General features: G+C 41.7%; 2 protein-coding genes across 2 annotated transcripts; one reads left to right on the top strand and one right to left on the bottom strand.

Annotated features, from left to right (window-relative positions):
- The first annotated feature begins 441 nt into the window (after positions 1 to 441).
- On the top strand, positions 442 to 12,090 carry LOC136768133 (von Willebrand factor A domain-containing protein 5A-like). The gene is made up of 4 exons (XM_066722185.1): positions 442 to 485; positions 670 to 872; positions 5,042 to 5,264; positions 12,017 to 12,090. Exons 1-4 carry the CDS (start codon positions 443 to 445, stop codon positions 12,088 to 12,090), a joined length of 543 nt encoding a protein of 180 aa, XP_066578282.1. The 5' UTR covers position 442.
- Positions 12,091 to 15,422: 3,332 nt separating this feature from the next.
- On the bottom strand, positions 15,423 to 19,730 carry LOC136768019 (ovarian cancer G-protein coupled receptor 1-like). Its single transcript, XM_066722075.1, has 3 exons — positions 19,682 to 19,730; positions 17,947 to 18,016; positions 15,423 to 17,718 (listed from the first exon to the last, which is right to left on the bottom strand). Exon 3 carries the CDS (start codon positions 17,542 to 17,544, stop codon positions 16,600 to 16,602), a length of 945 nt encoding a protein of 314 aa, XP_066578172.1. The 5' UTR covers positions 17,545 to 17,718; positions 17,947 to 18,016; positions 19,682 to 19,730; the 3' UTR covers positions 15,423 to 16,599.
- Positions 19,731 to 26,250: the final 6,520 nt, after the last annotated feature.

The following is a 26,250-nucleotide window of genomic DNA, read 5'->3' as shown; positions in this document are numbered from 1 at the left end:
TTCATTGCCGGGGGGCCAAGGAGCACATGACTATTATACACTCGCAGTGCATGTGTGTATGAGTCAAGAGTGTGTGTTCTCTGTTCAGTGAGTTTGGCTTTGTTTAGCTGACCTCTCTGCAATGTGCTTGGCTGTGTATTATTAGAGATTGACAAAGGGTCTGAAATCTAGAAATAGGGTTTGCTTTGTTAAGTCTGGAGAGGGGGTGAGGGGAGAATCATTTTTTTCATTTCTACCTAACCGATTTTGATAGCTTTTTTTTCAAAATACATCCTTAAATAAACACAAATCCTCTAATCCACTTTATCTGACCAGAGTTCAAATACATTGTGACGACATGCTCCATTGGTGGGTGTTGATTGATAGTGTCATTAGAAGCACAAAGTTCTTAATATTGAAAACATTTGTTAACCAGCAGGTTTGCCTTTTTTCTTCAGACAAAATGGAACGCACCTGTGGGCTCTTGACTTTGAAAAATGAACCAGGTAAAAGCACACTGTGTGTCTGTCAGTTTAACCACTCTGTTTGTGTGTGTATTACTCTACCTCTATATGTGTGTGCCAGTATGTGTATCACACCCTTCCCTGTAACTTTCTGTGCTATTGTGTCTATTAACTTTTCTCTCTGTTTGATTAAACTGTGCTTTTGCTGTCTGGCTCTGTGTCTCAGTGCCTCTGAAGTCGGTGTCAGTGGAGCTCAGTGTGCGGGGCTTTGTGGCAGATGTCTCCTCCACTCTGCAGTATGAGAACCAGGAGTCCAGTCCAGTGGAGGCTGTGTTTGTGTTCTCCATGGAGAGCGACTCTGCTGTCTATCGCTTCCAGGCCCAAATTGGAGGGGTGCTGATTGAGGCCGAGGTTCGAGAGAAGCAAGAGGTGAGGCTCTGAATATTATTCTTCATGTACTTCCCATGTGACTGATTGAATTCAAGATTGTATGTATTATATTGTGATATATTACATACATTAAATTGTCCCCCCCAATAATGTACAGTGGCTCTCAAAAGTATTCACCCCCCTTGGACTTTTCCACATTTCATTGTGTTATAACATGAAATCAGAATGGATTTAATCAAGAGTGTTTGCCACTGATCAACACAAAAAATATCCATAATGTCAAAGTGAAAAATATCATTTGCAAATTGTTCTAAATTAATTACAAATACACCACAGATATTTACTTGAATTGGGGACGTGGCGGTTGTTCCCCCAGGATGGTCTCCACAACTTTGGCCTGGGTCAGCGCAGCATCGAGTGTCAGGGGAACAGCGAGGCAGACCTGGTGGCTGACAGTGTCGGGGGGTGAGGCCATGGAGGAAGGCATCTGTGGCTAGGCCTTCCTGTACAGCTGGGGGAAACTCACTATATCCCAGGCAGGTTAGGTGGCGAATGTCGGTGGCGTACTGGCCTAATGGTTCTCTGGGGTTGTGTAGGCGTGTAGACAGACGTTGGTGCAGAAGAAGAGCAGGTTCAGTTCCCCCAAAGTGGTAGGTTAACGCCTGACTGTCAGCTTCATAGTCGAGATGCTTGTCATCACCAATATCCAGTAATATCTGAAGCGCCACCCCCTCCAATGCTGCTACAAGCTGGGTGTTTTTTGTTCAGGACTCCAAGCACTGGCTCAAGCCACCACTTCAAACTTCACCTTGTAGGCCTCCCAGGGGACCTCACCGCCGCAACGCCCAGCTTTCAGTTCCTTCTGGCTGGCTGTCAGTGTGGCGCAATGAGGGGATGGGGCCTGCGGTGTAGGCCACAGTGTTAGGGTCTGAGCACCATCTTGTGCAGCCTGGGCCCGGGCAGTTTCATGGCCTGTATCCCCGCCACTATCGGAGCGGTGCCTATGTTGAGGCTCATCTATCCCCCCACTAACACACATGATCTCGATACAGACTCGATTTCTAACAGCGGTTGTATCAGCACAAATTCAGGTAGGCTTAGTTTCTTGACCAGCTGTAAGAGTTGCATATCGGCAGTCCATGCACTGTGTTCCGCCTCGGTCATAAAACACTCCCATGTGAGCTTACCAGGTGACTCGTCTTCCATGTAGGTAGCATTGTTATACTGCTCGCCCCGTGGCGCAAGATGGCCGCACTTCCGGTCTCTTACTTCTGCCTGCTTCAACGCGGTTGGCCTGGGCCCAACCTGTGCATCATAGCCGGTCTCCTCTCTCCACCGTTGCATTGTGTGTTGCTGCACCTCTCTTTTCCTCCCCACTTCCTGCTGAATCTCCTTTAACATCTTCCTTACGCTCTCTCTCAGGATGTCGCTTCGGCGTGGCTATGAGCAGCTGCTCCCTCCCAATTGATGACGTAGTCATCTTTCTTCATGCGTGTGGTTTTGTATCCGTAGTTCTGCCACCAAATGTAATGACCCCAGAGTTTGAGGTAATTACTGAAATAAATGGAAAGGAAACAAGGAGTTTCCCCCCCCAAAAAAAATACTTTTTTAATAGGGTTTCGAGGTACCTCAACTTTCCCTCCAGTGCTCTCATTCACAAAGACACTCAGTTGCTTTCACTATAACTCTCCCGCTCCAACCCCCCAAGCGGCACATCACCATCCCTTAATATACCCCCCTGTCATGTAACTCCCAGCCCCCAATCACCGCTCTCCGGCTGTACCACCCTGGAGACAGGAGAAGCCACATAGCACCTATAACCATAAACATCCCTCCCCAACCCAACCCAACAACACCCCACATATACACGAAAGGCAGGATCACTATGGAGGATAATCCATGCCAAAATTAAAAATAAATACAGAGAGAAAAGAATAAATAAATAAATAAATGAATAAATAAACAAATGTTGAAATAAAAAATAAATAAATAAATAGACATTTCTGTATTTATTTATTAATTTATTTATTTATTTATTTATTTATTAATTTATTTCCGGTTTGCTATTGACATTTCTCAGTGCGCTTTTACATTTCGAAGCGTGGTTCTGTATTTCTGTTTCTTTTTCAATGTGACAAAGCCCCTCTGACAATCACAGCTAGTGGGTTGGATCCAGTGCGCTTATTGGCTATTCCAATACAATGTGTAGTGGGATTCCTGTGGGGTTTAATTTGTTCTTTTAGACGATTACATGATTAAATAACCAAAGCATATCTATAAGAATAAAAAACAATGCACGTTTTTACTCTTTCGTTCTTTCAAACTCTACATTTACACACAAATCGAATCAATCCTCACTACACACACTTGAGGCTGTAATTGGTGCCAAAGGTGCTTCAACAAAGTATTGAGCAAAGGCTGTGAATACTTATGTGCATGTGCTTTTTTTGTTTTATTATTTTTAATACATTTGCAACGATTTCAAACTTCATTCACGTTGTCATTATGGGTTATTGTTTGTAGAATTTTGAGGAAAATAATGAATATAATCCATTTTGGAATAAGGGTGTAACATAACAAAATGTGGAAAAAGTGGAGCGCTGTGAATACTTTCCAGATGCACTGTATACACTCACCTAAAGGATTATTAGGAACACCATACTAATACTGTGTTTGATCCCCTTTCGCCTTCAGAACTGCCTTAATTCTACGTGGCATTGATTCAACAAGGTGCTGAAAGCATTCTTTAGAAATGTTGGCCCATATTGATAGGATAGCATCTTGCAGCTGATGGAGATTTGTGGGATGCGCATCCAGGGCACGAAGCTCCCGTTCCACCACATCCCAAAGATGCTCTATTGGGTTGAGATCTGGTGACTGTGGGGGCCAGTTTAGTACAGTGAACTCATTGTCATGTTCAAGAAACCAATTTGAAATGATTCGACCTTTGTGACATGGTGCATTATCCTGCTGGAAGTAGCCATCAGAGGATAGGTACATGGTGGTCATAAAGGGATGGACATGGTCAGAAACAATGCTCAGGTAGGCCGTGGCATTTAAACGATGCCCAATTGGCACTAAGGGGCCTAAAGTATGCCAAGAAAACATCCCCCACACCATTACACCACCACCACCAGCCTGCACAGTGGTAACAAGGCATGATGGATCCATGTTCTCATTCTGTTTACGCCAAATTCTGACTCGAGACTCGAGAAATCGAGACTCATCAGACCAGGCAACATTTTTCCAGTCTTCAACTGTCCAATTTTGGTGAGCTTGTGCAAATTGTAGCCTCTTTTTCCTATTTGTAGTGGAGATGAGTGGTACCCAGTGGGGTCTTCTGCTGTTGTAGCCCATCCGCCTCAAGGTTGTACGTGTTGTGGCTTCACAAATGCTTTGCTGCATACCTCGTTTGTAACGAGTGGTTATTTCAGTCAAAGTTGCTCTTCTATCAGCTTGAATCAGTCGGCCCATTCTCCTCTGACCTCTAGCATCAACAAGGCATTTTCGCCCACAGGACTGCCGCATACTGGATGTTTTTTCCCTTTTCACACCATTCTTTGTAAACCCTAGAAATGGTTGTGCGTGAAAATCCCAGTAACTGAGCAGATTGTGAAATACTCAGACCGGCCCGTCCGGCACCAACAACCATGCCACGCTCAAAATTGCTTAAATCACCTTTCTTTCCCATTCAGACATTCAGTTTGGAGTTCAGGAGATTGTCTTGACCAGGACCACACCCCTAAATGCATTGAAGCAACTGCCATGTGATTGGTTGGTTAGATAATTGCATTAATGAGAAATTGAACAGGTGTTCCTAATAATCCTTTAGGTGAGTGTATATGTGTGTTTGTGTGTGTTTGCTAGTATGTATATAATATGTATATATGTAATGAAATTAAATGCAGTATATTCATAAATATGATACATGTTAAGGCTACGTTTGAGCATTCACAAATTTAACAAAAATAATAAGTACAGGGCTGGTCAAAACAGACATATATAATTCTATACATTTCACTGTGTCTCTCTAAGAAAAGTGGTGTATTTGTCTTTAGTGTGTATTGATAAATATAACAAATGAGATCAATACATGTGTTTATGTGTGTTTGCTTAAAATAAATATATATATATATATATATATATATATGTAATGAGATGCAATATATTATAGGTAAGTCTGTATGACTTATGTTTGTTTCTGACAGGCTCAGGATGAGTACGATGACGCGGTGAGCTCTGGCCAGCAGGCGTTCCTCCTGGAGGAGAGTGACGAGAGCCCTGATGTGTTCCGGCTCAGTGTGGGCAGCCTGCCCCCGGGGAAGAGCACCTCTGTCTCCCTGTCCTATGTCACTGAGCTGGCTGTGCAGGAGGACGGGGCTCTGAGGTTCTATCTGCCCGCCGTGCTCAATCCCCGTTACACCCCCGCAGGTAAGGACATGACAGGCCCTCAAAAGAGGAACACTGATTCTTCTGGCGTTTGTTCCAACTCCCAGTGACTTAATCCCTTTCACTATTGTTCCAACTGGGAATTGTGTTCTCAGTGTCTTACCTTCAATCAAAAGAACCTGTCAAACAACGAAGAGTAAAACATTTTTAAATTAATGATTGGTATGTGTAAACATTATTGCATAACTACATTACGTAAATGATATCCCATCTAGAAAACATGTTTTTGACTATTGGCTCTTACTTAGTATAATTTCATAATGGGCAATAACATTTATAATGTGTATGGCTGTAAAACACTTTGAGAGTCCTGAAATACTGAAGATTTATGAAAAATACAGAGAACGCTCCAGAAATGTGTGTGGGTTTGATGTCACAAGTAGAACACAACATCATCATCATCATTCTACTAGCGAGAGCGAGTGTTCGGTTCTTTCTGATGTTGTAAGCAATATTATAAACTACTGTAAATAATTATGTACAGAGTACTCACAAATAATAATATATACAAATTGTAAGGAAACATACAAAATCATATGTTTGGGTATTTCTTTCATTTAATCACACAAGTCAAAGATTAAAACTAGTTAAATGTTTGTTTGTGCTGTGTCTCAAGGATAAGAATCAACACTTTCATATATATATATACAGTGGGGGAAAAAAGTATTTGATCCCCTGCTGATTTTGTACGTTTGCCCACTGACAAAGAAATGATCAGTCTATAATTTTAATGGTAGGTGTATTTTAACAGTGAGAGACAGAATAACAGCAAACAAATCCAGAAAAACGCATTTCAAAAAAGTTATAAATTGATTTGCATGTTAATGAGGTAAATAAGTATTTGACCCCTTCGACTTAGTACTTGGTGGCAAAACCCTTGTTGGCAATCACAGAGGTCAGACGTTTCTTGTAGTTGGCCACCAGGTTTGCACACATCTCAGGAGGGATTTTGTCCCACTCCTCTTTGCAGAAACAACTTATGTCCCCATCTTCACATTTCCTCTCCCAGAGTTGGATCTTCTTCATGAATCCACACACTTTGTCCTACATGTTTAGAATGTGTGTGTCTTTACCCTGCAAAGATAGATTCAGGTTGTTCAATTTGCTGAACACATCAGCAAGATAGGCAAGACTGGCTACCCAGTCTGTATTCTCCAACACAGCCACAAGGGGGTGCGAGTGCTCTGACAGAAAAGCACGCAAAGCCTCTCTAGTGTTTTCCCTTTCGATAGCGTATGTTGGTGTGAAGCAGTAGCTGTTGGTGCTCAGTCCCACTGTCATGACAGAGCCTTTCAAACAGTCCGTGATTCAGAGGCCTCGATTCGATAAAGTTAATGACTTTCACTGCGTCATTCAAAACCTCTTGTAACTCGGGACTTATTCTCTTATGGGCCAGTGCCTCCCTGTGAATGATACAGTGATTCCACTCAACGTCAGGGTTTACGTTCTTTATTTGAGCAATTAATCCTTTCACCCTCCAGTCATTGATGCCGCACCATCCGTGCACACATGAATACAGGATTTCCACTCCAGATTGTGCTCCGAGAAAAAGCTGTTGATAACATGAAACACATCCTCACCCGTAGTGCTCCCCATTAGCTTCTTGCACAACAGAATGTGCTCATTAATTTCTGAAATGTCTCTGTATCGCAAAAACACAATCAACTGGGCTTCCCCGCTGACATCGGTCGATTCGTCCAACTGCAGAGCAAATGAACCAGAATGTTTTAACTTTTCCAACACTTGATCAACGCCCATGTCATCGATCCTACGGCACACCGTGTTATTTGACAACGGTACAGTCTTCAGTGCATCAGCTGCTTTCTTATCAATCATTGTTTCTATGAGAATAACAGCAGCAGGCAAAATGAGCTCCTCAGCTATAGTAAATGGCTTTTTGGACTTAGCCACAAGTAGAGACACAGCATATGAGGCCTCCAATGCTTTGGTTGACACTGTAGTCGCTTTCTTTAATTTCTCATGAACTTCCCTTAAATTCCGATAGTTTTCTTTGGAAAAACTCTGCTGTCTTACCCACACAGGAAAGATGCTTGGTACTTAGGTGCCATTGTAAATGGTCTGGTTTCATGCTATTATTTGAGAGCACATTGCCGCAGAGGAAACACAGTGGCTGAGGCGGCTCCGTAGGTGTGGACGTGAAACCGAAGAGGACATACTGTTAATTAAATTCACGGTACTTTGACTTATCGACTTTCTTCCTATTTTTCCACGGGTTCACTTGAGCTGCCGCTAGCACTTCTGCTGCTTGGAACAGTGAATTTTTTCAGCCATTGATCCATAGCTAGTCTTTCTTCTACTCAAAGTTATCTGCCTGTTACACGAAATGGTGAGTAACTAGCGCGCAGCCACGGAGGAGCGAGCTGAGAGTCAACTGGCGGGGAGGCAGGGTGACAGGAAAATGCACATGAAACTAAACTAATAAAAAGTCGAATATATACAAAATAGGCTAGAAATTTCACACCAGAGACCTAATTACATGTTTTTCTGCCTATTGAGATTGAAATAACTTGAACATATGATTTTTTGAGAAAAAAAAAAAAATATATATATATATACACTCACCTAAAGGATTATTAGGAACACCTGTTCAATTTCTCATTAATGCAATTATCTAACCAACCAATCACATGGCAGTTGCTTCAATGCATTTAGGGGTGTGGTCCTGGTCAAGACAATCTCCTGAACTCCAAACTGAATGTCTGAATGGGAAAGAAAGGTGATTTAAGCACTTTTGAGCGTGGCATGGTTGTTGGTGCCAGACGGGCCGGTCTGAGTATTTCACAATCTGCTCAGTAACTGGGATTTTCACGCACAACCATTTCTAGGGTTTACAAAGAATGGTGTGAAAAGGGAAAAACATCCAGTATGCGGCAGTCCTGTGGGCGAAAATGCCTTGTTGATGCTAGAGGACAGAGGAGAATGGGCCGACTGATTCAAGCTGATAGAAGAGCAACTTTGACTGAAATAACCACTCATTACAACCGAGGTATGCAGCAAAGCATTTGTGAAGCCACAACACGTACAACCTTGAGGCGGATGGGCTACAACAGCAGAAGACCCCACCGGGTACCACTCATCTCCACTACAAATAGGAAAAAGAGGCTACAATTTGCACAAGCTCACGAAAATTGGACAGTTGAAGACTGGAAAAATGTTGCCTGGTCTGATGAGTCTCGATTTCTGTTGAGACATTCAGATGGTAGAGTCAGAATTTGGCGTAAACAGAATGAGAACATGGATCCATCATGCCTTGTTACCACTGTGCAGGCTGGTGGTGGTGGTGTAATGGTGTGGGGGATGTTTTCTTGGCACACTTTAGGCCCCTTAGTGCCAATTGGGCATCGTTTAAATGCCACGGCCTACCTGAGCATTGTTTCTGACCATGTCCATCCCTTTATGACCACCATGTACCCATCCTCTGATGGCTACTTCCAGCAGGATAATGCACCATGTCACAAAGGTCGAATCATTTCAAATTGGTTTCTTGAACATGACAATGAGTTCACTGTACTAAACTGGCCCCCACAGTCACCAGATCTCAACCCAATAGAGCATCTTTGGGATGTGGTGGAACGGGAGCTTCGTGCCCTGGATGTGCATCCCACAAATCTCCATCAACTGCAAGATGCTATCCTATCAATATGGGCCAACATTTCTAAAGAATGCTTTCAGCACCTTGTTGAATCAATGCCACGTAGAATTAAGGCAGTTCTGAAGGCGAAAGGGGGTCAAACACAGTATTAGTATGGTGTTCCTAATAATCCTTTAGGTGAGTGTATATATATATATATATATATATATATATTTTTTTTTTTTTTTTTTTGCAAGTTTTCTCACATACCGCCTGGGGACTGCCCACATACCCCTATGGGTAAGCGTACCCCCGGTTGGGAAACACTGGTCTAACACATTCATAGGTGTTCAATTGGGTTGAGTTGTGGTAACTGTGAAGGCCATAGCATATGATTCACATCATTGTCATACTCATCAAACCATTCAGTGCCCCCTCGTGCTCTGTGGATGGGGGCATTGTCATCCTGGAAGAGATCACTCCCATCAGGATAGAAATGTTTCACCATAGGATAAAGGTGATCACTCAGAATAACTTTGTAATGATTTGCAGTGACCCTTCCCTCTAAGGGGACAAGTGGACCCAAACCATGTCAGGAAAATTCCCCCCACAGCATAACAAAGCCTCCGGACCCCCTCACTGTAGGGGTCCAGCAGTCAGGTCTGTACCTTTCTCGCCACACATGCACTCTCCCACTTGTCGAGAATATGGTGAAGGATGACTCATCTGACCAGATCACTTTTTTCACATCTCTATAGACCAGTGCCTATGGTTTTTGCACCACTGAACTCTGTAATGAGGTTTATGCACTGCAGCCCTACTATAATATCTCTCTTTGTGTCGTTTTCAGTGGACTGTTCCTGCTGACACAGTCTGATCACATCCTGAATTGACATTCTCAGTCACCTGGGAAAGAGTTGCTCTTCTGTTTTTCCCTTACATATCGCAGTAACGCACGAGCATCACAGTCATTGAATGTGCGGTTTCAACCACAATTTCTAACCCTATTTACTGATGTCTTTCCCATAGATCTAAATGCAGATGTAACTTTAGTCATTGTTCCTACTGAATCACCAGCCAGTTGAGTGTCTTTGTGACTGAAGCTCCTGCCATTCGTGACCCAATAATGCCCACTCTTTCAAAGTCACTTAGATCCTTTACTCTTGGCATCTTGATCCAAAATCGAGGTCAACTGGGCCTGCTCAGCATTTTTATACATGACACAGGGCATGATAGGATGTTAATTGCTTAATTGTATCATGCAGTACACCTGTTTGGAGGCATCTTCATTCATTATGTTCCTCCACTCATTTATTCAGGTTTTTCCTTTAATTTGTCACACGTCTGTATATTACAAAAAAATCACTTTTGTTACTAATGAACTGTTGAATGTAATATATTCTCATTGCTCACTTGTGTTTCTGCAGCTCAATCAAATATATAATTAAATGTATAACAATGTAATCTAACTCTTTTTTTTCTGTTTGTTTGTTTTTCAGTTAGCGATCTCAATTTTACGATTAAAAAGACTTTGGAGGAGGTAGGTCGAGCCCCTACATAAATAGTGGAATTATAAAATTGTCTATAAAAAGTAATCAAATCATTGTTATTACTCCCAACATGAGCGGTATGATGTTACATGAAACTATAATATTTCTGCCAGGACTGTGCTTTCCATGCTGTCAACAGGCTTGCTTGTGTTTCTGTGGTGTTTCTATAGCTTGTATTCAGGTGCTTCAAGAAGAGTAACTCCAACCTCAGTAAGTTTCCAAAAGTCTCACAATCACATTAAAATATTTTGTCTGCAGTTTAAATTGTGCTTATTTTGTTATTCCTGATTCATTCAAATAAATAACCTCAGCGACCCTAAACTGTGTTAAAAGTTTTGTGTTTATTATTATTATTATTTTTATTTTTATTTCTTGGCAGACGCCCTTATCCAGGGCGACTTACAACATAAGTGCAAAAATACAGAGAAGTACAAGGCATCAATCATTACAAATTCAACTTAGCTAAAACATAGCAATTCAAAATAATACATTTTACAAATTACAATTACAATTTACACAAGTACAGTAAGAGACTTCCTACATCCTGGACGGTGAAAGCTAATTGCTGTCAAGGTGTAGGGTTACAGACAAGGGCTACGGGAAAGGGAGCAAGGAGGAAAACAATCAAGAACGCGAGGAGCATAATAAGCTGAAGTGCAATCTAGCAGGGATAGAGGACTAATATTACAAGTTTATTTATATCATATCTCTTATGAAATTGTCTCACTGAAGAACAAACTCTAACTACATCTCATATAAAGCAGACCCAGCTCTCTGTGATTCTTACCTTCTTTCTTCTTTGTTCCTCAAACTGTGAGATGCTCAGGGCAGAGAACACAGCACTGGAATAAGTGTTGTTAGTCTGGTTGCGTTTCAACAAAGAAAATTGTATCAACTGTGAGAATGCCAACTAGGAACTGGTGTGTCTGTTCAGTGTCGGTCACTTCCTGATGAAGACTCTGCTCAGTCTGGGTGGAGGACAGACCAGGGAGGAGGGGCAGAGATTCGGGTTTCAGCTCTGTGACAATATTATCATCCCTCATGGGCAATAAGGACAGACAGGTGAGTTTAATGTAAATTAATTTAATCAGAGAAACCAGACATTTATGACATATTGGTCATACAGGGATTATACTTCAAAATAAAGATGGACAAATACAGATATTAAACATATCAAAAAATGTATGAGAAAGAAAACAGGAACATTTCAGCCACTTGTTTTAAATATATTAAAAGTTAACTAAAGAGTAGCATACACAATATGAAATGAACGCTCAGAATAGCAAAAAAATGTAATGTTTTATTTAATGTTGGTTTACATTATTTTAGTTCAAGGTCTATTTTCATGTATTTTATATATCTATTTTTTTTTCTCTTTTATTTTGCTGTATGTTTGTTGTATATTTACCACTCTGTAGCACTCTGTGGCTACCCTGCCAAGGGCGCAATACAAATAAAAATGGATTGATTGATTGATTGATTTCCATCTACCTTTCCTGCTGTAGATCCCTGCACTAACTGCCGTGTGTATTTTCAGACATTGGATACAGCCTCATACTTCGGCTCATGCTGCTCTGTGTCTCCCCGCTCAGTCCCTCAGTCCCCTGTGTCTCTGGGACTCACCCTGAGGAACAGACACAGCAGGGGGGCCAGGACCACTCACTGACTAGCAGAGATAACAAAACTTTAAAAACATGATCTAGACCTTGTGAATAAAACCTATGTTCTGCAAGATCTGAAGCTCTCTATTAGGTCCGCTCATTTCAAATCATCCCAGGGCCAGGACGAGCCTTCCACGTCAGATTACTCAAACACTGTCTCTCATTGTCACAGTTCCCTAGCCCTGACCCTCTTCCCCCACTAGAGGCCGCCAATGTTCCCTTGTCTTTTCCTGCTCCCTTCACTGCTTTCCTTTTTTCTTTCTATCAATTAACATTCCACCTCACCCTTCTGCACTTCTACTCCTGTCCTTTGTTCTCATTGGTCCTGCTCCTGTCCTCCTAGTTCCTGCTCTCCTTTATAAACCCCTCACTGCCCTCACTCTTGGCAAAGTGTTGTCAGCTCTACCTGCTTCACCTAGCCTTGTTCTCCTTAGCTCCTTTTTCTCCTTAGCTTCTTGTGTTCTGTATCTGTTTCTCTTGACTTCCTGGATTTCGACCTTTTGTCTGTGACCTCGACATCGCCTTTGGATTCTCCTTGGTTTCTGTCTGCTCATTGCAGTAGCTCTGCACTTGGGTCCTTTCTCCATCAGCTTAACGGTCCTCTCACGAGGTAACCGTGACACTCATAGGCACTGAGTGCTGCCACTTTTAAAAAGTGCAAGCCTGTAGCTTTCGAATGATAACAAATATGGGCATTTCCATGAGAAGCTAGGCTTCAGCTGTGTGTTTGTGTGAGAGCGCACAGAGAGTAGACGGAGCACACAGACTGAGAGCAGAAAGATGGGAAACAGAAAGAAAACCAAATACAATGTAGAAAAGTTGAATCTGACACAAAAATAAAACACCTTGCCCTTCAAAAACAAATCATAGATGCTGATTCTGTTGACACCACTATAAAAGCCACTCAGAGCACTAAACACTGTGCTCTGTGCAAGAAGAAAATCCCATGGCAATGTTGTTCATAAACTGTTGTATAGACTATCATGTGTGACTAAAGTGACAATAGTCAAAATCCAGATGTTTGGAATTCTGTTTCCCTGTTTAGTTTTTAATTTTACTTGTATATAGTTACTGTGTTTTTTGGTAGTCTTGTTCAAATGACTGTCATTTTGGTCCCGGAGGGCAAATTTGAGTTTTTTTCTTTTTAGGCATGTTCATAAGACTTTGAAGTTTGAATAATTCCGTATAAGATACTTGCCTTGATACCCTTGTAGTTACAGAGTTATAAGTGCAAATATGACAACAGTGAAAATCAGTCAAAAATGGGTGGGGTGAAAACTGTCACCAAAAATGCCAAACAGGAACCAAACAGGAAATAACGTAACATTATCGCAACACTGAGTGGTGGTACAGGGTTGTAAATCCTTCTGAAATGTGGGTGTGGCTTACATAAACATGTCCAATGTTAAGCAGTGAGATGTACTGTGCAGTTAACAGGTTCAATTGAAATAGCACTGGAGAAGCACTTTATTATTTATTATTCTTAATATTTCTTGGCAGATTTACAGTATACATATGTGCAACGGATAGTGGCACCAGCACCACAGGTGGACAAGATGTTGGTACCCAATATGGCTGACTACGCCACCCCCAGTAATTGTATTGAGGAGGGGGACCTCAACCACCCTAAAAGTTTAGATTCCCTGGGCAGGGTTGACGCTTGTACATCCAGCATGCAGACACAACAAAATAAAGAGAAAATTATATTTCAGTGCAAAGGTGCAATTACAGGATTGAACAAAAATAAAAGGGTTAAATTGAATATTCTATGTAAAATGAGCCTTTAATAATTCTGGGTTAAAACCATATAAAAAGTTCTACAAAACTAAGCTAAAATTCCATTCCCCACAAATATGCAAAATTCTACCTAGCTACCACATGGTCTCTTCTACAGACCCAAAGTCTCAAACAGATTTGTCCCCAATCAAGTTGCGCTTATCTTTGAAGTGCAATCAGTGTGGGTGTCTTTCTCCTCTTCACCCTCAGAAGATGCAGACGCTGGAGCCGGGAGATGGAGCTGATTATTTCAGGGTACACCTCTCTTTCCGTTTCTCTCGTGTGCTTCCCTTGGTGTGGAATCGTCTTTGGCGCAGCATGGAAGCTGTCGAAGCCAAGTCATGCAGTGATCATCGTGTTGTGTTCTCTTGGACCTGTGAGGGTGGACTGGTGTGGTGCCATAGGCCAGGGGGGTTCCTATAGCAGTGTCCCATCAGAGATCCAGAGGAAGCATGAGTGACATGAAACACTGGAGACAAGATATTGAACGGCTTTATTTGCGTATAAATACTGATACATATGCGATGCATTGTCAAATACAGACTTTACAAATACCTATGTTACTTACCTATTACCATTTAATGTATTAACAATCCTGGAAGCTATTCTATAGAGCTTTTATGTGGATTTTAGCATTTATATATTTTTAACTTCCATTGCCACATTTTTAAATGCATTTTAGTTCAGTTTTAGTTGATTTATATATTAATTATTGTTAGATTCCCTGATTTAAATTACTGTATGGTTGGCAAATACAGACTTATTGCCCTGTGCTTTGGTGTCTTGTTGGTGTGCCAAGATCCAATTGTCCTGTGTGCGGAGTTCCCCAACTCGAGCAAAATAACCTGGGATAGAAACATAAGATTATCACAACACTGAGCTGTGGTACTGGGTTGTCAATCCTTCTGAAATGTGGGTGTTACTTACATTATGCATCTCTCTATCTATATCTAATCTACATATACATTTGTAATACACATTTGTAAGTACTATTGTCTGAGTGTGTGAAAAGTGAAACCTGAGTTGCTTCTTCTGGTACAGTTATTTTATATATGTATGAGAACCGAGAAGCCTGCTTGTGGTTTTGTGCTGCTTGAAAAGAAAGCATCTAGCGTGCATTGAGGCCAGCCTGCCGCAGAGCACTACAGTGAGGGAGCTCTGACTGCAGAGCACGGCCATAGGCAGACAACATCACAATCACTCTGAAACCGTTTGTCTGTCCATCTGATCTGATAATGTTCAAGTAAATAGTAAGCGTGTATATAAACAGCATACATGGGTGTGTTTCCTCTCTAACAAACATTTCAGAAGCATATTGTAACAACAACAACCTACTTTGTTGTGTTTCTTTCAGAGGAATCTTAAGGCCTTTTGATTAAAAAATTCCAATTTGAGATGGTTACTGATCTTCCAGTTTCTAAAAACCCAAAAGGAATCTCAACCCATTAAAATTGTCCAATGTCAAGCAGTGAGATGTAGTGGGTAGGTAACGGGTTCAACGTACGTAACATCAGAGAAACACAATATTATTTATTCATATTTTTATTTATTTATTGGCAGACAGTTTACACAAGCATTACAAAAGTGCAATAATACATTTCAATACAAATTCAAGAAGCATTAATATACAGTACAATTTAGGAATTACAAAAGTGTGGAAGTACAGTTAATATAAAATTCAAAGCGTACATCCTAATTCAAAGCAGAAACACATGCAGATATGATGCAGTGAAGTCCTAGGTATCTGCTAAATGAGGTGGCATAGGAGACAGCCTGGTGCTTTATATAGTGGAGGAGAGAGCAGGGAGGGGGGGCAGAGGCTTCTAGTTTCTGCTGTGAATATAATATCAGCCCTCATGGGCAATAAGGACAGACAGATGAGTTTAATGTAAGTTTATCAGAGAAACCAGGCATTTATGACATACTGGTCATACAAGGAATTAATTAAAGGTTAATCTTTAGTTAAGCATTAATAAGTTAAAGAAAACTTAGGTGGTTGAATGTTTGAATGTTTTGTTACGTTCAATCTCTGTATTTGATCATCTTTATTTTGATCAAATACAGATTAAACGCAACAAAACATCAACAATGAAAACAGGAAATGAAACTGATGGACATTCAACCACCTACGTTTTCTTTAACGTATTAAAGGTTAACTAAATATTATCATAGAAAATATTAAATATACCACAAGAATCTCTGAATTACACAAATGTCTTCATACCAGAGACTTAAGAACAGCCCAGTGGTACAGGAGGAAAACGCAATAATAACCAGAGAGAGGCAGGTAAGAGCGGAGACATCACACCTCTTATCATTCAGGTGACAGTTTGAGGCAAAACCAGAGAGAGGAAAATTGAAGAGTGAAGATGGACAGCTGATTTCTTAAGATGAATCAATCTAAAGTTAATCAGAGAAACCACTGGTCAAACAAGAAGTATAGTTCAAAAGAAAGACAAACAAATATAGCTATAAAACATTAAAACAAAAATCAACAACAATGAAAACAGGAAATACAACTGATAAACTTTCAACCACTTGTTTTTAATGTATTAAAGGCTAACTAAAAGTATTGCAGAAAATATGAGATAAGCCACAAGAAGCTCAAAATTACAAAAAAATTATATATTCTCAAAAGTTGCCAGGATGTCAATTTAATGCCAATCACACATCTATACAGTGTACCACACAGTCTATTAATGGATTCCCATTTTAATTTCCTGTTGTAGATCCCTGTCCTAAGTACCATGTGTGTTTTCAGACACTGGATGGAGCTCCTGCTCCCCTGCGTCTCCCTGCTCAGCCCCACGGTCCCCTGTGTCTCTGGGGCTCTCCCTAAGAAACAGACACAGCAGGGGGGGCAGGACTGCAGACAGACTGAGCAGAGAGCATGTAACAGCAAGAACTGGTAGTACTGAATGTAAATGATTTCCTGCAAATTCAGATGTTATAAAAATGAGAAGTGTGAGGACATAGGGGCTGTAAACCACTGTGAATATGAGCAGGGCGAGGGCCACCGTCCACACAGCCCTCCTCCTCTCTGTGTCTGGTACTGAGTCGGCTCTGGCCAAGGCTCTCCTGGTGCCAACACAGGAGAACACAAGGAGTATCAGGGGCAGAACAAATAAGATAATTGCAATGGACAAGATGTATTCTTCAGCATGAGTGTAATAATATACACTAATATACAATTCGAATATCAATAGAATAAATGTACAGAGCCCCCACACCCCCAATGCAATGGGCAGGGCACATCTGAGACGCTGGATGCGATGGTACCAGGCAGGCCAAGCGATGGCCAGGTATCTCTCCAGGGAGACCAGCACCAGGAACCCAGCAATGGCAGCCTGACTAACAAACAGAAGGATCAGATTTCCAGTATTGGCACTCTCAAAATATACATAATTCAGTAACACATGAATCAGTGTGGGCAGGGCGGCGAGCTGGAGCAGGTCTGCCAGGAGCATGTTGATGATGTAGACATAGACCCTGCTGCCAGACTGGAACAGGCAGTACAGCCTGTAAAGGGCCCAGCAGTTGGCAGGCAGGCCGAGGCAGAACACAATGATGTAGAACACAGCTGGGAAAATAGATGTAAGATCATATGATTGATTATTGTCACTGATGCCATTGTAGTTGTCACTGCCATAGACATGTTCCTCAGAGCTGCCTGATGTGTCCATGGTGTCCTGGTCAGTGGGTCTGGAGGAGTCTGCGCTGTGCTGGTCAGTGGGTCTGGAGGAGTCTGCGCTGTGCTGGTCAGTGGGGCTGGAGGAGTCTGTGCTGTACTGATCAGTTGGAATTGAGGAGTCTGTGGGTGTCTTTTACAAAAGGATCAGGCGAAGCTACACTGGACTCTATAGGGAAATACATCATGACGCATTTTAGCATTTATATATTTTTAACTTTCATTGCCACATTTTTAAATGCATTTTAGTTCAGTTTTAGTTGATTTATATATTAATTATTGTTAGATTCCCTGTTTTAAATTACTGTATGGTAGGCAAATACAGACTTATTGCCCTGTGCTTTGTTGTATTTGGTTTGTATACATTTTCTATGCAATAAAACTGTTATATTCTTACCTGGTGTCTTGTTGGTGTGCCAAGATCCAATTGTCCTGTGTGCGGAGTTCCCCAACTCGAGCAAAATAACCTGGGATAGAAACATAAGATTATCACAACACTGAGCTGTGGTACTGGGTTGTCAATCCTTCTGAAATGTGGGTGTTACTTACATTATGCATCTCTCTATCTATATCTAATCTACATATACATTTGTAATACACATTTGTAAGTACTATTGTCTGAGTGTGTGAAAAGTGAAACCTGAGTTGCTTCTTCTGGTACAGTTATTTTATATATGTATGAGAACCGAGAAGCCTGCTTATGGTTTTGTGCTGCTTGAAAAGAAAGCATCTAGCGTGCATTGAGGCCAGCCTGCCGCAGAGCACTACAGTGAGGGAGCTCTGACTGCAGAGCACGGCCATAGGCAGACAACATCACAATCACTCTGAAACCGTTTGTCTCCAAGTGTCCATCTGATCTGATAATGTTCAAGTAAATAGTAAGCGTGTATATAAACAGCATACATGGGTGTGTTTCCTCTCTAACAAACATTTCAGAAGCATATTGTAACAACAACAACCTACTTTGTTGTGTTTCTTTCAGAGGAATCTTAAGGCCTTTTGATTAAAAATGTCCAATTTGAGATGGTTACTAAACATTTGTGATCTTCCAGTTTCTAAAAACCCACATGTTATATATGTTTAGGTGAATCTGCGGAGGTTAATTATATGTACACCTTCCAGTGTTTGATTGTTTGAATCTGCAAGTGCGAATGCAGTGTGAATCTCTCTACTGAAGAAACACAACAGATAAAGATGTCTGAAGTTTAATTGAATTATTGTCTCTGTGTGCTCAATTCATAAGTTGCAGTACAAACACAACAATTGGCGACGAGGATATATGTGATCCCGGCAAATACATCTCGCTCGAGTTTTTCCTGCTGGTCCATCACTCGGATTTCGTTCATCGCGGTTTGGAAGGACGCATTGCTCTGACAATGAGTGGATACGGCGCAGTGTGTAGACTTGCAGAAGAAATGGCAGGCTGTATCGGCAAAATTGATGACAGTAATTCAGACGAATGGATTATGTATACTGAGCGGATTGAACAATATTTTGCTGTAAATTATATTGGAGAGAAGCGTGTCCCAGCCTTGCTAAGCGCAATTGGGGGGAAAGCGTACAGTCTGGATTTTGACTGCTCCTGAGAAGCCGGCAAATACAACTCTCGCCGACATCGTACAAATAACGCAGGACCACTAAGACTCTGGAAATAGCTGAACGGTTTCGGTTTCACAAACGAAACCAGCACGAAGGTGAAACAATCGCTGCTGATGCAGCAGAGCTGAACAAGCGGTCTAGATATTGTCAGTTTGGAGATGAGCTAAACGAGGCTAGTCTGCGGCATTTTACATGAGAGCTCACAGAAGAGGCTGCTGACCTGACTTTCAAACTTGCAATAGAAATTACAATGTCTATGGAAACGGCTGCAAGAGACGCGACGGAATTTCAGGCAGATGTTAAAGCTGCTGCTAATGCACACAGAATGAGCAGAGCTGGAAACACAGGCCTAATAAAAAAGACCGAGCCACTAGCAAGTACATGCTATCGTTGGGGTGAGGCTCACACATTGCCTCACAATGTAGATTTAAGAATAAGACCTGCAGACATTGTAACAAGTGCGTCACATTCAATGAGTTTGCCATGCAGGGAGAAACAAAGATAATGTAGAAACAAGCCAGGGTGGTAATTACCGTAAGACAAGCAGAAGAGTGCATGCAGTGCAGGACACGTCAGGATCTGAAAGTGAAAGTGGCTGGCTAGCCTTGAAATCTACAATATGCATGGAAGTGATAAGAACGTAATTTGGCTCACACCAGAAATAAATGAGAAACCGGTGAAGATGGACCTGGATACGGGCTCTGCAGTGTCGGTCATGACCCAGCTCGAGTGGAAAAAACACTTTAAGAATGTAAAGTTGCAAAAAACCACACGGTCTCTGAAAACATACACTGGCAAAAGAATAATTCCTTTAGGAGTGATACTGGTGACAGTCTCATACAACAACCAGGCATGTGTATTGGACTTGTATGTTGTTCAAAAAGGGGGACATGCCCTCTGGGAATGTGACTGGCTATGGAAACTGCAAATAGATTGGAAATCTATACATAGCCTTTTTCAGCCCACCGTACAGTCAACTGAAGCCAAATTGAGTAAAATCCTGGAACAAGCAGCTCCAGTGTTCCAAGATAGAATTGGCACTCTGAAACAGATTAAAGGAAACATTGTTGTCACAGAAGGAGCTATCCCTAAATTCCACAAAGGCCGCCCTGTTCCATATGCTATGCGACCAAAAGAGTTGAACAGACTGGAAGAGGCTGGAATTCTGGGGCCCCTGGGCAACACCAATCGTGCCGGTGGCTAAGAAAAATGGTGCTGTGAGAGTCTGTGGTGTGGTGGAGGCCAATGGCTGTGGACAAAGGAGTGTAACTAAGCTTTTCTGGAAGCTAAACGTTTAGTGATGTCTGACACTGTGTTGACGCATTACAACCCAGCCTTAGCTGTAAAGTTAGCTTGCGATGCCTCACCATATGGCATTGGTGCCATAATTTCACATGTCATGACAGATGGCAGTGAAAGGCCAATTGCCTTCGCCTCCCAATCACTATCGACAGCAGAACAGAATTACATGCAGATTGACCAAGAAGTGCTGAGCCTTGTCTGGGTTGTGAAGAGCTTCAACCAGTATCTCTATGGTAAGAGATTCACGCTGACCACCAGCCACTCATCTCCCTATTTAGTCCACGGAAGGGCATTCCTATTACTGCTGCACGCATGCAGCGATGGGCCTTATTTATGAGTGGACACAGTTATGACAGAGTTTAAAAGAACTCTCAGCCACACAAATGCTGACAGACTTTCCTGCTTGCCACTACAGAACACTGCATCAAATATAGCGGACTGTGACCCACTGGACGTCTTCACAATGATGATAATCGAAAGCCTCCCAGTAACATCTGCAATGATAGAGAGGGAGATTAGGAGAAATGCTCTGTTAGCACAAGCATTTGACGCCACACAACATTGGTGGTCAGCTCAACAAAAAGGCTCCGTAGGACATCAGTTGTGCGTATCGCAGTGGTGGTGTTCAGAAGAAATACTTCTGGCCACTTTGAGCAGGCATCCACAACGACCAGGAACAACGACCTACCCCTGTTGCCGTTCCATGTCCACTTGCAGACGTTGTTACGCTCGAAGAAAGAACAATGGAAAAACAAAACATCGAACCTCCAGTCGACACAGGTCCTCAGACTGCCACCCAAAAGACAGACAGTGGTCTCAGAGACCCTCTACCACACAGAGACTGCACCTGTAGAAAGGACTATGCCATGTAGATAGTTTTTTTTTTTTTTTTTTTTTTTTTCAATTATTTAGTAACTAACACACCTGTGAATTATATTAGTGACATTACACATTATTTGTGAATACCTGAGAGCGTTTCAAATCTAGAAAGGAGGAATTGTTATATATTGTAGCAGGTTGGGGGGCCCGTCACAAAAAGGGCTGTATGTAGGCGGGGTCTGGTCTTAAAACACACAGTAGGGAGGCAGGCAGAGGGTACAAAACAGGCTCACTGTTTTATTGCTTCCCTCAATGGCAGGCACAGTGTCAAAACAAGCAAAACAAAACCTAGCTCTGTTCGAGCACTAACTAAACTTAAACAATCCCTAACTACAAACAAAACACTACTAACAATAATAACAGTAAATGCCCGGGTCAGCAGAGCCGAACACCAATGGCCGAACAGAAGGAGATTGAGCCGTACGAATAATTATTTTAAAGGACTTTATTAAATAAAGAACTTTACAGACTGCGCTGCCCACCTGTGCCCACCTGATCAGTGGAGTTTTACAGCTGGACAATTGACTAAGTCGACTGAATACGAAAGTGTCAGTCATTTAAATAGCTATTGAGTCTTAAGAAACTTGACCCTTGGAACCAAACAGGGCCCTGCTTTCCTCAAAGACTTTGTCTTCAAGTAACTACGGTGGAAACCCTGCTTACAAAGAACATTTTGTGCACAACCTTGGAGCCTTCAAACCAGTGGAAAATCTGTTTGGAAAAGACTCTACATTCGCAAAACCCCAACTTCCAGGTGCATCGACTGAGTGGAAGTTCTTGGACAAAGCCGAACCGGACTGCCTTTGTTCCAAACCACACGGACCTCGTGCTGTGTGCTGTTATCTGAGCCTGAAGCCAGAGAGGTCTCTCTGTGACGAAGTTCAGATAAGTTTAACAGTTTGGAGCTTGTGATTCATGACATTTGAGAAATCAATTAGAAATGTTAATCTGTGATTCATAACTCTAGAATGTGTAATATCATTTAGTTTTCTTAAATATAAATGTGTGTTGCATTAAACTGTTTTGTTGATAATTTTAGAAATAAAATCTGTCAACGCCGAGAAATATCTTCTCATTCCTGTTTAACTGTTTAGTCTGAAATTGACCCAAGTTAATAGACATTAGATTATAGGTGGCCCTGCCTATCCTTAATCATTGAATAATAATCAGTTAAGGGAAATTGTGGTAACAAGTAATGATAGGATCTTTCTCGGCACCTAAACGTAAATGAGACTGATATATACACTCACCTAAAGGATTATTAGGAACACCTGTTCAATTTCTCATTAATGCAATTATCTAATCAACCAATCACATGGCAGTTGCTTCAATGCATTTAGGGGTGTGGTCCTGGTCAAGACAATCTCCTGAACTCCAAACTGAATGTCTGAATGGGAAAGAAAGGTGATTTAAGCAATTTTGAGCGTGGCATGGTTGTTGGTGCCAGACGGGCCGGTCTGAGTATTTCACAATCTGCTCAGTTACTGGGATTTTCACGCACAACCATTTCTAGGGTTTACAAAGAATGGTGTGAAAAGGGAAAAACATCCAGTTTGCGGCAGTCCTGTGGGCGAAAATGCCTTGTTGATGCTAGAGGTCAGAGGAGAATGGGCCGACTGATTCAAGCTGATAGAAGAGCAACTTTGACTGAAATAACCACTCGTTACAACCGAGGTATGCAGCAAAGCATTTGTGAAACCACAACACGTACAACCTTGAGGCGGATGGGCTACAACAGCAGAAGACCCCACCGGGTACCACTCATCTCCACTACAAATAGGAAAAAGAGGCTACAATTTGCACAAGCTCACCAAAATTGGACAGTTGAAGACTGGAAAAATGTTGCCTGGTCTGATGAGTCTCGATTTCTGTTGAGACATTCAGATGGTAGAGTCAGAATTTGGCGTACACAGAATAAGAACATGGATCCATCATGCCTTGTTACCACTGTGCAGGCTGGTGGTGGTGGTGTAATGGTGTGGGGGATGTTTTCTTGGCACACTTTAGGCCCCTTAGTGCCAATTGGGCATCGTTTAAATGCCACGGCCTACCTGAGCATTGTTTCTGACCATGTCCATCCCTTTATGACCACCATGTACCCATCCTCTGATGGCTACTTCCAGCAGGATAATGCACCATGTCACAAAGGTCGAATCATTTCAAATTGGTTTCTTGAACATGACAATGAGTTCACTGTACTAAACTGGCCCCCACAGTCACCAGATCTCAACCCAACAGAGCATCTTTGGGATGTGGTGGAACGGGAGCTTCGTGCCCTGGATGTGCATCCCACAAATCTCCATCAACTGCAAGATGCTATCCTATCAATATGGGCCAACATTTCTAAAGAATGCTATCAGCACCTTGTTGAATCAATGCCATGTAGAATTAAGGCAGTTCTGAAGGCGAAAGGGGGTCAAACACAGTATTAGTATGGTGTTCCTAATAATCCTTTAGGTGAGTGTATATAACGAGAAGTTACCTGACATAAATACTAACCTGCGTAGTTATTTAATGTCTGACTAACAATACTAATGAGAGACTCACCTTCGTCTTACTAACCGGTATTGTAGTCAATGTGTTTATAACCTTTTTTGTTTAACGACTTGTGTGATATCATATGCGATCCCATGGTCTTTGATTTGGTCACGGAAGTGATTTGTCTTTGATTTGTTGATCTAGAGTTGAATTATAATTAGTTTTTCCCTTTTGTATAATTAGTGTAGTGCTACATTTAGTCTTTGTTTTTTAATACATTTGACAATTTATATCTTTGGAATTGGTGTCTGCGTCCAATTATTACAGAAATTGGATATATAAATATATATATTTACTGGCAGACAGTTTACACAAGCATTACAAAAGTGCAGTAATACATTTCAATACAAATTTAGATTAAGCATTAATATACAGTACAATTTAGGAATTACGAAAGTGTGGAAGTACAGTTAATATGAAATTCAAAGCGTACATCCTAGTTCAAAGCAGAAACACATGCAGAAGCTGTAATAATGAGAAGTGTGAGGAAACAGGGTCTGTAAGCCACAGTGAATATGAGCAGGGCGAGGGCCACCATCCACACAGTCCCAGTCCTCTCTTCATCTAGCACCAGGGCTCTGCAGGTGCCAACACAGGAAAACACGTAGGACCAGGAACAGGAGGTAGAAGATTACTGTACTAGCAAAGGCATATACCAAATAAATGTGCAGGATCCTGTAAATGCAATTTAAAATACATGAAGATAAACCTACAGAGCCCCCACACCCCTAGAGCATTATGGGATGCTTGACTAACATACAAAAAGACCCAATTTGTTTCAGCAGAATACCGATAAAAACATTATTCAGTGAATCATAGCTCAGTGTGGGCAGGGCGGCGATCTGGAGCAGGGCAAAATGAAGGCATATGTTGTAACACTCACAATGTTACAGAAGTGGTTAAATACCCACCTGTCCCTTTAACTAGAGACAGTAGCCTGGCCAGGTAAAAACTTCACTTCCCACAGTCCTCTGTTCTATCTCTCCCCTATTGGCTCATTCAAATCTTCCATTGTCCAATGACAGCCTAGGTAGCACCTGTTCGTATATACAGTGCAGCCATAGCTGGGGTGACTCGATGGTTTTGCAATCCAAACAGGATGCTATGTATATTGTCAAAAGTGTAGAATTGAGAACAAGGGCAGTAATGTTCAGACTGTACAATGCACTAGTTAGAGCTCATCTGGATACTGTGTACAGTTCTGGGCTCCACACTTCAAGAAAGATATCGCTGCTCTAGAGGCAGTTCAGAGGAGAGCAACCAGACTTATTCCAGGTCTGAAGGGAATGTCCTACTGAGAGACTGAGGGACCTGAACCTTTTCACCCTGGAACAGAGGAGACTACGTGGGGACTTGATCCAAGTCTTCAAAATCATGAAAGGCATCGACCACATCAAACCAGAGGAGCTTTTCCAGATCAGCAGGGACACACGCACCCGAGGACACAAATGGAAATTGGGCTTCAAGGCATTCAAGACAGAAAACAGGAGACACTTCTTCACACAGAGAGTCGTCACAATCTGAACAAACTCCCCAGCGATGTGGTAGAAGCTGAAAATTTGGGAACATTTGAAAATAGACTCGATAGGATCCTTGGATCACTCAGTTATTAATGGACACCAAACGAACATGATGGGTCGAATGGCCTCTCGTTTGTAAACTTTCTTATGTTTCTTAGTGTGGAATCGTGTTGAGTGTTGTTTGACAGTTTGTGCGTTGGCCTGTTTTGGATTTTCCTCACAACTGCTGCATTCATCTCCACTCCTCATACTTGGGGTATTCACCAAGACCATTGCAAAGCTCTCAGTTTTTCCAATCAATCTCCTCCACATTCATTGCTGTTTCACTGGACTTCTGCAGGGTCAGCTCACTCCATCCTGTGGACATTGGTTTGTTTTTCATGATCATTTTCATCAACACTTGGACATTGTTCATTTATTTTGTTACTTTGCAGGACGGTTCGTTTTGCCTTTACTTTTCTTTAGCCTGTTTTCAGTTGTGTTTTCTGGACTGTGTGCATGCATCTCAGTCTCATGTATCCCCAGTCAAAGTATTGTAATTGTTTCCTACAGGGTGTGTTTGTTGGGTTGTTTGTCTGTGGATGGTCTGAATGTTAGTGAGTGTTTGGGCTTCTGCTTCAGCCCAACACTTTTTCTCTTTTCTCTGTTATATTCCAAGTACTTTTCTACCTTTACCAGGTTCTGTTCCATATATCAATTAACATCCCTTCTCTATCCATATATAGTGTAGTATACTCTGCAGTCTTTCTGTTGTCCTATATTCTATACTTCACTTATTTAGTGGCTTCTTTCCTATCTATCCTATTTTCATTTCTGCCACACTGAATCCCCACAGTAAACTGCATTGCTTAAGAATTGACACA

This window comes from Amia ocellicauda, chromosome 14 (genome assembly GCF_036373705.1).
Source record: "Amia ocellicauda isolate fAmiCal2 chromosome 14, fAmiCal2.hap1, whole genome shotgun sequence".
Taxonomy (NCBI): domain Eukaryota; kingdom Metazoa; phylum Chordata; class Actinopteri; order Amiiformes; family Amiidae; genus Amia; species Amia ocellicauda.
The sequence above is the reverse complement of the archived record's forward strand: the minus strand, read 5'-3'. Positions and strand labels throughout refer to the sequence as shown.